General features: G+C 36.9%; 1 protein-coding gene and 1 long non-coding RNA gene across 12 annotated transcripts in view; one reads left to right on the top strand and one right to left on the bottom strand.

Annotated features, from left to right (window-relative positions):
- The window catches only part of LOC106046682 (uncharacterized), a 33,078-nt gene that overhangs the window by 10,970 nt on the left and 7,062 nt on the right, over window positions 1-15,046 (top strand). For 4 of the 6 annotated variants that reach the window (XR_010831466.1, XR_010831465.1, XR_007167517.2 and 1 more), the window contains exons 3-4: window positions 1,775-1,854; window positions 14,325-14,389. This is a non-coding gene — a long non-coding RNA (uncharacterized lncRNA). Of the gene's footprint in view, window positions 1-1,774; window positions 1,855-3,696; window positions 5,423-6,623; window positions 6,687-14,324; window positions 14,390-15,046 lie in introns of those variants that run through there. The other 2 variants (XR_010831467.1, XR_010831464.1) reach the window with 2 other exon arrangements.
- MGAT4D (MGAT4 family member D) overlaps window positions 1-15,046 on the bottom strand; it is a 57,905-nt gene that overhangs the window by 6,776 nt on the left and 36,083 nt on the right. For all 6 annotated transcript variants that reach the window (XM_066996686.1, XM_013197819.3, XM_066996687.1 and 3 more), the window contains 6 exons: window positions 14,215-14,348; window positions 11,999-12,045; window positions 9,853-9,966; window positions 8,229-8,304; window positions 3,340-3,451; window positions 2,276-2,406 (listed from right to left, as the gene is read on the bottom strand). In XM_066996686.1, coding sequence (XP_066852787.1) covers window positions 2,276-2,406; window positions 3,340-3,451; window positions 8,229-8,304; window positions 9,853-9,966; window positions 11,999-12,045; window positions 14,215-14,348 — 614 coding nt within the window. The remainder of the gene's footprint in view (window positions 1-2,275; window positions 2,407-3,339; window positions 3,452-8,228; window positions 8,305-9,852; window positions 9,967-11,998; window positions 12,046-14,214; window positions 14,349-15,046) is intronic.

Here is a 15,046-nt window from a genome sequence, read left to right on the forward strand (position 1 = left end):
CAGAACTAAGTATTTTTATGTTTGTCCACAGCAGATGTTCAGCAAAAAAACATAAGAACACGACACACGAAGATTGATTTACTGGCAGCTTTTTCTTTGAAAAAAGTGCTGTCTGTCTGCTATGGAAAAAAATAAAATTAAAAAAAGTACTTTAAGAAAATAAATTTTTAGCCTTTCTCTTGACTGGGTTGGCAGTTCATCCTCTAAAATAATGTAGTCTCTAATACATGTCCTTTCATGCCACAGCAGCAGCTGAGCACACTTAGTGCAGTGGGATGACCCATTGTAGTCACTTGCACAGAAACTGAAACAAGGCTCCTGGATGAGCCACGGCTCCCATCTTCGCAGCCTGCTAGTCCCTGTGCTACACTGGATAGAGATATGCCACTGCTAGTCAAACTAGCAGATGATGGTTCACAGGAGGTAAACATGATAAAGTTGTTGAACCACACAGAGATCTGACGAATCATCTTCCAACTTGGTGGACAGAAGTAGCTGGATCTTGAGATGTTAATACTCAGTCCAGGCTGAAAACATGCCAGACACCCATCATCACAGAATGGCACATAAAAGCCGTGAACAGGTACCCACTGACCCTCCCATGAGGCATATTGTGCAGTCACTCAGTGACACACTCAGTTGCTTGGAAGAGGGAAAGCATGAGGACTATCTGTCATCTTGTCTTTTCTATAGGAAACTCCAGCTTTCAAATCATTTCTTTAATCTATAGGGGAAGATCAGCAGGGATCCTTGTCCTCCCAGCCTCCGTTTTCTGTACCCTTATGAGCAGTTCCAGTGTCTGTCCCTGGTCATTCTTTCCCAGTGGAAAACACAAGGCTGGCTTGACTCCATGTTTATTTACTACCCGAAGCAATTGAAATTGCAATTGCAGAAGTGAAACTCACTAGAAACTTGCTGGTACTAGTCTGCTTTGGTTTGGCCAGGGCAGGCTCGCACAATCCACCTGCCTGCCTTTCAGGAACACCACATTGTTTTAGATATGATTCAGATATGATTTATGTATGAAATAAACTAGCACAGTCATTTAGAAATGAAAGTAGAATGTTTAATATATAGGAGTTGAGGTTGGCACATGTGAGAGATCTGGAAGGGGTGATATTAACACTTTTTTTTTTTTTTTTTTAAGTTATTGCAGGTGGGCAAGAGCATAAATTAGAGGTACTTATGGATCACTAACTCCTATAAGCCAACCTCAGAAAAGTATAATTTCAAAGCTTAATCCTATCTGCATGAACTGGGAACGGAGACTCTTCAGTGGCGTTACTGAAGTGTAAAACCAGGCAACTTCTGTGGTCCCCAGGAGTTACCTCTGCTACACAGTTGTAGCAGAGGAGGCCCACTTGTTCAACTCCTCAGTCTCCTGCTCTGCACAATTCCTGTCTATCTCTTCCTCCTTATCAACACAAAAATAACACATATGCAAACAACTGGTGTGGGAACTCACTACGCTAATCAAACAAAACTCTTGAACCTTAAAAAAAAGAAACAAGGAGGAGAGAAACTCTGGTCATTCCTCTGTGGCACAGCCTGTTATACAGGAAGACTGTGAGTAGTGACCATCACCAAAAGCTAGCTAAAGAAGTCAAAGGGATATAAAGTAATCCTTAACATGTCAACATGTCATTGGGTTCACCTGCAATGCTACAAATGGCTTTTTTTTTTTTTTCAATTCAATATAAGCGTCTCTTTCATTTGCAGTGAAAAGTATCATTTCATCCTTTCAGTCTACACATTTCCCTTTTTTCTTTTTTAGGCAAAGAGTCAAGCTCTTTTCCCAGGCAGTAAATGATTTAAAACAAAACACAAGTTCTGCTTCCTGAAACAAAGGAAATGGTATGTAAAATTCATAACTGTGATCTTAAGATTGTATGCTTTACGAGCTTTCATGTTAGAAGGTCAGTGAAAGGTTATGAAAAGTGCCAGTCCCATACAGGTTTATATATTCAAAATTTTCTTTGATGCTTCAGGATTGCCTAAATGACTAGTTGGAGGAAGATGAGCACTTGCACTTGACCTTGTTCTGAGCTGACAGATGTAAAACAGCTCTGATGTGGAAATCTGAATTTCTGTGAGTCAGACCTCTCCATATGTCCCAATGGGCTCCAACAAAGTTACACACTATGAAAGTCTGTATCAGCTCTTGAGTCATCCGAGAGATCTTGATTCTGCTTTTTCAAAATGTTGTAGGGTTTTTTTTTGGTCACAGAGACTGCTTGAATGTTATCTGTATTCATAAATTCATAGACATACTTACTGCATCTTTTTCTGGATTGCACACTTTGACCCAGAGCAGGTGGTCCAGAAGCCAGTCTATGGGCTTATCTTTATAGAACATTAGAAAAAATTCCACTATGAGTGGCAAGTCTTCTGATTTAAACAATTTTCCTGAAAGCAAGACAAGAAGGTGCATATTCAAATATGTTTATTGCTGCACAGTAATCACCATCTTTATTTCAGCCTTAAATACACAGATGCAATTCTGATATTGAGTGGAAATTTTACACAGACTCCAGCTTTGGTACTTAGTTGCTTGTCGTCCAACTTGTAATTTTGAAAAGATTTCTATCCCATGCTTGGAGATATTCTCACAAAGTCAACCAGCTGAGTAATCAAACATGCAGTTATGTCCTAGTTCAAACACAAGTCTGCCCATCGCTTGTATCAGTGTGTCAGATAAAACAAAGTCTGAACAATCTCTCAAAATGCTAAGCATACAATTTCAATGGTAATAGTATACTGAATATATTTAAATTCAGACCTAGATATAAAAAACATTGCTTTTATAATACTATCACTATTCATTTAGTTCTTTTGCTATTTTTATTAGCAGATCTTGTTAGATTTTTTGTTTGACCTAACAGTTATAAGGTGTTATCACAAGTCAATATCACAAGTAAATTGCGTTATAACCTAAGAAAAAATATAATAGGAAACTATTATAAAAATAGTAAAACAAACAAACAAACGAAAACTATACTACAATATGGGATGCACGTTCTTCTCCAGAAAGGAAACAGATATTTTATAAACTGTGGAAATTCCATTCTTGAAAGGAAGGCTACATGTTGCAGGAGCATGTAGTGCCTTGATGTGGAAGAATTTGCTTCTTACGGGAACCCAACTATAGATCCTATACTCCATTAAAAAGACAGTGCCAAAGAGCACAGAAAGTAAAAGGCTTGCAGTGGGAGTTTTTCTGAAGAGCCAGGGAAGTTTTGATATGCAAGTCCTTCCATATATGAACTGTAATTCTGAATGAGACCTACTCTACTTACATAGCTCCAAATCAATTGACCCTGCTGAGGCCTTAGTACTTACCAATAAATCCAAGCTGGGAAAACTCAAGAATCATCCACTCTTGGGACTGTACAGCCGCAAAGTTTTTTATACTTTGAATATAATCAGGTTTGGCTATAATATCATCTTCCAACTGGGAAAAACAACAACAACAAAAGGCAACTGGTGGTTTTATTGCTTGCAGAAGAGGTGGTGATGTTGCTACATGAGTGATAACCATGACTGCTGCACAGTTTGTACTGAAGCTGTGCCAAACTACAGTGGATTGCTATTTAGCTTCTACATATCTCTCTGTTCTAGTATCATTCATTAAATATTTATTTACAGGATTGACTGCAACACCATGACTACTTCTCATTTTTTCTCCCTACCTTATAGGGCTACTGTGTAAAAGAAAACTAAGCAAAAAGACAGAGGTTAAGGAAGACAATAGACAGTTTGTACTGAAGTTGTATAAGCACTGATAAGCAGCAGGAGCTAATTCTTTGGAAATAAAGACGCCTAAAGCAGATGGTCAGAGGCTCTGCAGATTAGCCTGGGCAGACTCTGTTGTACCTAAAAGGTGACAGAGGAGAAGAACTGAGGATGATTACTGAGAGGGGCTAGCAGAAAGCAAGACATTTCAGGGAATACTAGTCGTGAAAGAAGAAACGCTGTGAAACACTGAAGAAGAGAAATACATCGAGCTCAACATGTTGTAAAGGCTGAAACCGAACATGACACTAAAGCCAACTAAAGGACAGTCAGAGAAGGAGAGTGATATCCATCAAGGAAATGAGAAAGGACTTGGCAGCGTTTTTGCACAGTTTTCAGAGAAGAATGGGAGATATGAAAAGCCAGAAGCTATGCCAGTTACTAAAGCTGTGGATAACAATTCCAAACAAGGAGTTTAAAGTCAATCACACAAAATAAACGGATTCCAGAAATAACTAAGGAGCAAGTAATACAGGGTTTGAATTTGTCATGGAGGTGAAAAACACAGGAAGAGGAGTCTAAGCCTTCTGAAAATGTTGTTGGAGTGCAGCGAAACAATACAGTTAATTTGATCTAACTGCTGTACTTTATTGGCCCTGGTGCTTGTCTTATGGCATTGGGATCTAGTTTAGAGAGCTAAATAGGTAGAAAACAAATGCTATGGGGAAAAAGTGCATGGCTTTCTGCAAGTTTTATACCCTCAACAGATTCAGTGCAGTGTCAGCAAGAGCAGTTTGAGGGAGCAGGCCTACAACTTTTAGCCGAATTTGGCCGTTACAAGCATGTAAGTGTAAGGCTGGTGGGGGAGAAATGTCAACACTGAAACGAGGAGGAAGTAGAACAAAATTCAAAGACATGATTAAGAGATTTGTTTTGATCCTGTCATCTTATGCTGATGGTAAGATATCAAATAACAGAGATGAACTGATATCAAGATGAACTGTTATTAACAGACTGAGATCTGAGGTTTGAGTTGAGAAGACAGTTAAGCAAAAGAGAACAGCAAAACAAACAAACAAAAACAAAGAAAACAACCCAACACCTTACAAGAAGTCTTGCGTAGAATTAAATGAGCTAGGAGGATTATCCAGGGGCTACATGTAAAGGGAGAAGGCAAAGAATCAAAGAGATTTTCGGAGAACCCTCAAAGAAGTTGAGGGGACACCCAAAAAAGGAGGAAAAACAGAGCGCGCAGTATCTTAAATATCTAGTGAGACTACTGTACAAAAAAACACTAGAAGAAAGCATACACAGGTTCTAAGGATGAAAAACAGAGGTTCTGATGGCTGTGAATGTGGCTCTGAACTGTACGTAGTTCTAACTAGGGAGAAGTCTGAAATGATCTCTTCTGGAGCAGACAACTGCAACAAGGCCATGAAAAGTAATTTAATGAACCCTGTGTTGAGCCTCATGATTTGCATTCAACTAAAGCATATCTTCTTGAAGAACATTTGCCATCACTTGGGGATTTCAGTATCGGGTATTTTTCAGCAAGTTGCACTGTGTGCAGCTACCATTAACATTCGATACACTGTACCCACTTGGATTTTTTCTGGTTTCAGCTTACAGCCACTTGTTCTTTATATGCTCTTATCTGCTAAAGGAAGTTATGCAGTGACTGTACACAGCTTGCTCAGGAAATTTATGATAAGAACTGTCTAGTCCATTAGCCCAATTGCCTTCTAAAGACCAGCAGAACATGTGGCCACAGCTAATTTCCCTTTACTCATCAGTGCTTTGTCATGAAAAAAAGATACATACACAATAGCAAGCCGTGTCAGTTTCCTAAAAGACAGGCAACTAATGTCTTTCCCCCTTTTTTTTTTTTTTTGTGTGTGTACTATCTGCCTAAGAGAAGGCAGAATGAAGAAGTGACCAAAAAGCGGTAGCATACAATGGAAGTGCAGGCATCAGACACGAATACATCTTCCTTTCTAAACTATACTAGTGTATTTTTCTGTTTTGCATTAGTGTTTGACAAATCTGTGAGGGCTATTAAACTGAAAATTCTTATTCTCTCATTTTCCACAGACAACAAACCTCTACTAGTTCATTCCATTAAAATCCTTTTTATTTTTTGCTGTATATAAAGAAATTTTCAGATAAAAATGCACTTTCGTGAAAGTTATTCCTTCTAGAATTCTACTAAATAGAAGGCTTAACTTACAGTCTACTGGAAAAAAAATTCAATAAAAAGAGTCCTAATGACTTAATTGAGCTTTTGCTCAGGCCTTAAAACCATTAGAGAGAGAGAAAAAAAATTACAATAAAGGTGAAGAGATAATTGCTATTGGTTATATGTATTACCGGTATATATAAAAATGTATGTTGTATATAAATACACAATGCAGCTCCCCCAACTTGCACATGGAAAAAAAAACAACGTTCTTTCAAAGTTCTTGTTCGATCAGTAGGTAAGGTTCATCCATACTGTAACCCCATTAGCTTCAATGCACTCCACAAAGCTACTTTTTAAAATCCTGATTCAGCACTATCCTAGCATGGGGTGTTTACATGTTTATTCATCTAAGATCTTGCCTGGCTCATGATATCAACTGCTCTGTAGACATCAAGACTGACTACGTAAGTTTGAGTATCACTCACTCAAATGATACTATTCCTGACAAAACATTAAATTACATCTATCATTGCTCAAGTTTTTCCCTTTAATTACTGAAGTGAATCTTATTACCAGGCTGAGGAAAGGGATCTTTAGATTATTTGTTTTCGACTAGTACACAGCTTCCAAATGGGGAGAATATCATAACTAACTTTATGGCAGCATGTACTCCATCTTTTTAGCTGTACTCTACAGAGAATTTTCTGGGCAGGTCAGAATCTGTGCTAGAGAAGCAGTTGCAGAATGGACACACATGAAGAAGAGGATTTACTAGGTAAGGATCAGAGGAAAGCATAGTTTCTAAGAAAATTCTGAATGCAGCAATAACTATCACCAGACCATTACAATCCAGGCTTTACTCCAAATGACATACTTCAGTCCTTATATGATGTCCCAGGTAAGAAAACACACTTTTTTTTTTTATTTTTAAAAGAATTTGAGAATACAGGAGTCATTTCCAGGCAAATATGAATGCTTGGAAGCTTTATAATTCTACATCGGTAATAGAAAGAGATAATACATGTCTGCCATCACGCTTAACATTTGTCTTCACCATGTTGCCCAGGCCTTAATACTCTATGTGCACTTACTAAACTTGGGTAGGGTTCTTAAATATACCAAAATCCCAGGAAAATACCTCATCTTCTAGTAACTCTCAAGTGTTTAGTAGACAACATCTCTCTTTGCTTTTTGTCTCTCTGTCTTCTTAGTGCATGTACCTAATTTGAAAGTGGACCATAGTCTCTCGAGTAGCCCAGCCCAAATATGTTTGTGCTAAATTCTAAAAAGAATTGTACGAGATGCCTGCTCTTGCGGTTTCCTCTTCTGCTTCTGGGAATCTTGTGAGGTACTTATGTGATACAGAGCCTGAGGACTGTCTGAGCTGCAGAAGACTCAGGAAAAATTTAAGAACTAAGCAAAATGCTGTTTTGAGCTTTTTAAAAACTGTTGACATTCATGAGCTATGAGAAATGGTACGGATCTGTTCTATTATTAAACAATCATGACAATTTTTGAAAATTCTGATGAAAGAAAAATTCCATATTCTGATTCAAATTTCATCTCCGTTCAGGAGAAAAAACAACATTGTCAGATTTCTGCACCAGGTCCCTTCTGGTTTAAATTATACTAAAACTAAACTAGATATTTCTTTACCTGATTTTCTTGAAAATGAGTTGAAAACTCACCTCCCAGAATTGCCACTGTTCCTGTTTCTTTTATCACATGGGCTCTACAAAGCTGCCCAAGTCACGATAGTGTTCTAAAACTTCATCATTATGGAATGCAAATTAGCACTAATCTAGAACGATGGCTAAACCTAACCCTGAATGCTTGGGGATCTTCTTAAAATCTTAAATCATCTGGAGAATTTAGGATCTGTACCAATCTGCAGTATAACCTTGACTCCAGTGTCACTATACTGGTACATTTCCCTATCTGGAAAAGTCCTTTATGGCATTTTGCTTCATGATGATCTGGGCTATAACATGGACCTACCATCACTATTCTGTCTTTATGCACCAAGTGAAAACACGCTGACCTCTGACTCACTTAACCTAAAGAAATAGGGGTTTAATGCTTCAGTTACCTTTGGTATCACAAATGTTAGGAAGGAACACAGATAGATTTATTTAAATAGTACCTAGGTGCAAGATATATATATAAACACAGAAATAGTATGGATGCTTGTAAAGAGCACAGGCAAAATACACAGATTTTTTTTTTTTTAATTGAGGCCTTAGGAGCAAATTAAAACTGCCAAAGCTAATAATCAGTACAGATGTATTGCAGCAACTTAATGATAATGTGAACATACCTGTAAATAAAATGTTCCCTTAGGTTGGGCATATAGCATTAAAAAGCTATAATCCAAATTCTGTTTCGTTCTCCACCTAAATACAAGCGGCAAATTCTGAAAATCTTCTTGGGTGGATTCCAAGAGTTATTTGTATAATAAAAGCATTAGAACAGTAAAATCATAAAGTTGAGTATTCTAACTCCTTGTTAAGAGAAGAAATCAAGAGGTACTCAAGAGGTATTTTTGATGTAAAATTTCCTCCATAATCAGTGTAAACATTAGTAAATAATTTGACTTTCCCATAAAAGTTAATGTTAACTAAGCAAGACGTTCCAATCTGTATCAACTCAGCCTGAAACGAAATGTTTAACAAGTATATTCATGTCAAATTATTAAAAGGGTCTACTCATTACATTACGAACAGTAGAGACCAAAACACAATGATTATTTAAAGGTGATTCACAACATTAAAACCAAATGCTTTTACCGATCAACAGCACAGAAACTAGTTGATAGACTTCATTTTCTCATTTAAATGTAAGCATAGATTTTTCTCTATGAAGTACAATATCTCATTTTACCAAAGGATGAAGGTGACCTTTAATACTCAATGCTAAGACTTGAGCTAGAGAGTTATTTATCAGTATATAAAACAATTAACGTAAGATTGTATTCATAGTATCTGATTCAAATCAAATCATACCTTAAGTATACAGTACGTATGCATGTTTATGCTCTGGAAGATACAAGGTTGATCTATAAATTATACATGCATAAATACACTTTCTGATTTCACTCAACCTAAGCTCTAAGTACTTCAGCTCTCTTGATGGCACTGTTTGTGTAGCTCCCAGACACTTTTTTTTCCCTGATAAATTACAGTTATTGTTGGTCAAAATGTTTTTTTTCTCCAATAAATTTATTTTCCTCCAAATAAATTTATTTTCCTCCAATAATCAATTTTGTTAAGGTATAACCTCTGTCTTTGTGAATTTGAATGAAATCACCACAAGTTAGGATATACCATTTACAGCACTATGACATGTCCATAATCACCACAAGTTAGGTCATTAAACCCACATTAGTTGACTAGTTAGTTAAGGAGGCAAATAGGGCTTCCTTTGTGTGTTCTCAAATCTTCTCCCTTATCTGTTAGATAAAACATTTTCCTATTTTTCCTTTCTCACCAGATCATGTTAGGCATTGGAACAGGCTGCCCAGGGAAGTGGTTGAGTCACCATCCCTGGAGGTCTTTAAAAGACGTTTAGATGTAGCCCTTAGTGATATGGTTTAGTGGAGGACTTGTTAGTGGTAGGTCAGAGGCTGAACTAGATGATCTTGGAGGTCTCTTCCAACCTAGATGATTCTGTGATTCTGTGATCTAGTCTATCACCTCTACGCATTATCCATCTGGTTTAAAACCTGTGAGATGCCCAGAGACAACTTGAAGCTGATGTGCAGCATATCTTTTCTCAAGAACTCCTTGCATAATAGTTATAAATAAGAAAGTAAGAGTACACTTGAAGTCCATTAGCTCTGAAATGCAAAAACCATTATCACCTCAAACAATGTTGACTTCCACAGAATTTTCCATTTTTATACTCTTAGAAAAGAGTTCTTAGGTTTTATGCAGCTATCTTACCTTACTCTGTCCTCTGAATCTCCTAATGTTTTCCTCAGATTGGAAAGATCTGGATAATAAGAAGCAGGAGGAGAAACAATCTCTAGGACTCCAGACTGGATTTCTTTGGGGAAACTGTGAAGAAAAGTTTAGTGAGACCCTATTCCTCAAAAAGATGTTTGACTGCAACCACAGACAGCAGCTCCCCAAAATTAGGTCTGCTCCTCCAGAAGTAGAATTTGCTACTAGAAAAGAACGTTTTCACAAGTATTGCCAATTAGGGACATTTGGAACCAAGAAGAGATCTTTGACAAGCATCAGAACAGGCAAGACAGTAACTCATACAAGTCACAGAAACACTAGAGAAGTGAATAAGAAACCCTGCCAAAATACAGCAGTAATTCATGAAAGCAAATCCACTACCTAGAATTATACACAACTGTGTGAGAGCCACCATATTCCTTCCTCTTGCTCTAATTCTACCTTCCAGCCAAAATGATGCTGTCTTGGAATGAGGGGGATTGGTATAGGGAGTCTGGGTCTCAGCTCCAAATGGTACATTTTCTATTTTATAAGTAATTGAAAAAAACATGTAATTTAGGGAGCCAGACCTGGAAATCAAGTATACCTTTCCTCTGTAATATGCTAAAAACCAAATACTCTTTAGTTTTTAATTGTTATAGGATCACTGAAATAAGGAGTTCTCAGAACTGAGTTCCCCATTTTCTGTAATTAATTTTAAAAGGCTAACATTAAAAAAATAAGTGCATCACAGTACAAGCATGTTTATGAAAAGCAATCTCAATCTTACCATATAACACTGACAAAGCATCTACTTTGCAAAAACATTTTTAATAACCATAAGGACAGCATAAAAATGATGCAAGTGCTGAAGTTGCTGTACGTATTTTATCTTGTGGTCCTAAACAGTACTGAGGAGGACTGCATCTTGATCTTGTCCAAATTGCAGTACTCCTAGCTGAGCTAAATCCTCCGGAGGGAGGAAGCTAATGATACTACTTAGCCAGTAGGCTCAGCTTGGGGAGAAAACTACATGGTCAATACAGTCTGGGAAACCCAGGTTGAGCAGGAGAAGCAAAGCCCCAAAAGTGAAGGAAAAGGGCAACCTCTCTGGGGAGCTTGTTCAACTGTTTGTTTTCTTGTTAGTATTCTACGAAGGCATTGATAGATTGAGAGCTCTGTTGCAGTCATTTTAAAGGACAGAGGGGAAAAGGCTGTTTAACTTCAAATGCTGGCCAACTTGGGGCTCTGTCAGAGTAACTAACTCACAAAGAAGCTTGTGCACCACAGAAACTAGCAACACGAGTGCTGTAACACAATGCAGATATCATCTTGCTTTCCATCACTCAATTGCGCTTCAGGGCCTTAGCCTTATCTGTTTTGTGACTCTTAGCTACATACACTATACCATTTCTTAGAAAGCAGCTGTCATAAGACCAAATGAATCTACCAACAAACGTATTCTTTTACCTCAGCACTTTAATTTAGAAGTGTTCTTCTCAAGGTACTTTAAGGGTTTTCACATGCACATCATGTTGTAAATATCTATGTGAAAGAACGGTAAGAGCACGCAAAACTGCATTGGGATCCAAACCTTCATTTGATAACTCTGACATTAATTTTGCATGGCAAAGAATATCCATCTCATGTTACCCATCGTTTAATAGTGTTTCACATCATAATATAATCTGATTACTGCCCAAAGTCTGCTGTCTTCATGAAAAAGAGGCAGACAAGGAAAAAAACCACACAGAAAACATGATAAACATCAGAATACATTGTAGGGCTGTGAAGTCAGGGGAGACCTAATACATGCATGTAGCCCCACGTGCTTTACCTTGCATCACTAATTTCACAGAGTAAAGATTTAGGTTCAAGTAAATATTTATCAGATGCTTAAGATGAAACCTCATCTGATTAGCTAAAGCATATATACGAAAAGAAAAAGGAAAATAAACTGGTAAATATAGTTGAGTTCTGAATCCTTGTGTTCACCCATACTAAGAGAGCACCTCTGCCTCATTTCTTAGCAGTTCCATTTCAGTATGGTGGAGTTGTAATTTACTGCTGAAATTACTCTAATTCTTTCTGTAAAAGCTCAAAATGTGTTTATTAGCTGTTGAAAGTTACACTGTATACGACTTACCTGCTTTTAACACTTTCTGCAACACTGTTAACATATTCTTCATTGACCTAAAGAAAAGAAGCCAGTTTTCATTTCAAGTCACCCGTATCTGTATTAAGCATTAAGCAACATTTTGTAGGAAATGTTTACATGCAAATACTTCATTTTTATATTCTAATTCATTTCATTCCAGGCAAGAGCAATATGTTACAGTAGCATTTCTATTACAGGACAGTATGACATTTTCCTTTTTCATTACTTCTGCAGGTGGCCAAGCCATTTTCTGCATAAACTGTTCTACAGTTTTCACTTATGCCAGAAAAGCACAGTTATATAATTGTAACTAAAATGAACTGTTTTGGGTTAATCATCCAAAAAGTCACAAAAGAGGCCTGTGACTGTTGAGAAAAGTCACCTAAGCAAAATTTTCTAAAGCTAACAATACCTAAAATGTTTACAGAGAGTTTCTTCCTAAGGTAACAAACGTAGGACTCCTTGTCTGGAAATTTTGAGGACATACTTATTCATTGCTGCTGTTTCATAAATTTCATGGTTTTAGTGTGGAAAACGCTTCTGTTAACTACATTAAGCAGTTGTGAGTTTAATGGATGTGATTTCCAAAGCAATATAATACCTGTCTTGGAAGTTAAGATTTATTTATTTATTTTTTAATACACAAGTAATCATTACCAACTATACAATAAAATTGTAATGTAATATATATAAATAAATAAATAAAAGTGATGTGACACGTAAAGAACTGTGACAAGAAAAAATAGCAGCAACTTTGTTAATCACTTCCAGCAAATAAATTACTCTAACTTAACTCACGATGTAAACAATTACCGTGATCTTCTAAAGCTTTGTGGGAAAAAGAAAGGTGTGCCATCATGACCAGTGAACATGCCTGCACTTTTCCCATAACTACATGTTCTTATCACTTCTCATAACAGCACACTCAACCTGTTCTAATTTTACTGCATGGCTGAAAAATGAAAGCTGCATGAATGTGACTTTGAGGATGATAGAAAGGGCAGAGACCGATTCTTAAAGCAGCATTTTAATCCTGAATTGGCTGAATTGGACTGCTAACAAAACTTAGGCTACTGTTTGTTAAAAGTGCACTTTAGAACTGTCCACAGTGGGAAACTGTACGATTTCAGAAGTTAACCCCCAGAGATTCAAAGAACTCTCTAAAGGACTGTAATAGAAGGTTTATCCAAATGGCAGCTAGGCAAAGCTCACAGTGCCAGGACTCTTCACCAGGAAATAAACACTGATAACGTAAGTTCAGCTCCTGAAAATTATACTTAGGAGGAAGCAGAGTTAGTAAAATCAGACCTAATTATCATGTTATCCAAACAGAAGTGTGAAAGTCATGACCCAATTTAATAAAGTGAACTATGTTCCATTTGATAGTATTAGAGTTGCAAAAGCTGTTTTAAGCAGTGATTCAACTAAAAAAGCAAGATTTAACTCCTAATAAATATCTTCATATTTTCTCTAAGAATATGTTCATTAAGAATACATTCAATTCATTGGTGAAATTTAATGTTGTTTATGGAAGCACAAGGAAATATGAAGAATAAACATGAGTTTTGAATAATTGCACAGTCTTTCACCTGCAAGTAAGTATCAACAGCTAATTCTCTTCTGTAGCTTTTTCCAGTGTGCTCAAGACATTTTGGAATGAGGAAAATTTAATTTACCCCTAATATTCTACCTTGAGAAATGTTTACTTTTCCAAACGTGGAATATTCATATTTCTGAATGATTTAAAGCAATTTTCTTTTTCACAAGAGAGTCTCCAATACGTCAAGGTACTTTGCAAGATATATGATGTCAAAACAGCAGATTAACAATCCGTATTTTTGTTAGACAGAATAAGTTTACTTTTTTCAGGTTCTGTGGAACTTTTCTGTGAAGGACTTACTTTTCATTCTTTCAGTAAAGCACAACTTTCAGAGATAGTAAGTTCATATGATTTTATATCAAAATCTGACTGCAACAACTGTGTTTATACATGTAATATGACTTTTTCCCCCCCTTAAGCCATCTGAGCTGCAGAGTTTTCTCCACATACGAAGACAAAGACACTAAGTGGTGTCTCCTCCAGAACTGAAGAAACCTCTCCCAAAGGCCTGGTATTTTGCAGCATCTCCTACGCTATTATACTAAGACATGAATTTCCATGTTGTATTTCTATTAGTATACTGTACCTTTCCACACAAACTTACCTCTGCTATAAAGATGATTATTACACAGTCATTCTTTTGCTCTTCAGAAAGTTCATAGAACAGGGAATGCAGTGTGGTCATCAGGTAACTTTGTTTTTCCCTTTTCACAGTAGGAATACCCATCACCAATGAGACTGCAAAGAAAGAAATGAAGAGCCACATTGTCTTAAGTCAGGTAAAGGGAAACTTTAATTCCATTTTAATTTTGATTTGACATGACCATGGTCCCATCTGAATGGGACTATCACGTTAGAAGATAATTACTACCATGAACGATCATTAATTAGTTTACTTGGTAACAGTTAATATTCCTATTAGATCATAGAAAAATTAGTCAGCATATTCCTATATTCTGACTATGACTGCATTTGACTTACTACCTGGAAGAAGAGAGACGTTCAGGCAAGTTTAGGTTACAGATACCAGTGTCTTTCTTACAAGCACCAGTCTACACTAGGTAGATTGTAAATATCTGGGAACTCAGACATACTACTACTTCTGGTAAACACATGTATCTGCTACTGAGTTTCTAAAGTGGGTATTGCAAAACAAATACTAGTTCTTGGTATGGAGCTGGAGATCTGAGTATTAAGAGTTAAAACAACACTGAAGTGAGGAAGTTCTCACAGGACGTGAGTGCAGAGTATCTCAGAAAGGAATCCAATTCAAAAATCCTTCTGAGTAGTTAAACTGATAGGAACCAATGGCTTTAACACGGTCAATAAGAACAAAGGCATGTGTGCATAATCACTATTAAGAAGAAAGGAACTTAAATTGACTCTGGCGAAGACAGTGCTACTGTTGACATCATTAGCTGGTAAGCAGGACCACT

The sequence above is a fragment of the Anser cygnoides genome, chromosome 4, assembly GCF_040182565.1.
Source record: "Anser cygnoides isolate HZ-2024a breed goose chromosome 4, Taihu_goose_T2T_genome, whole genome shotgun sequence".
Classification (NCBI taxonomy): Eukaryota; Metazoa; Chordata; class Aves; order Anseriformes; family Anatidae; genus Anser; species Anser cygnoides.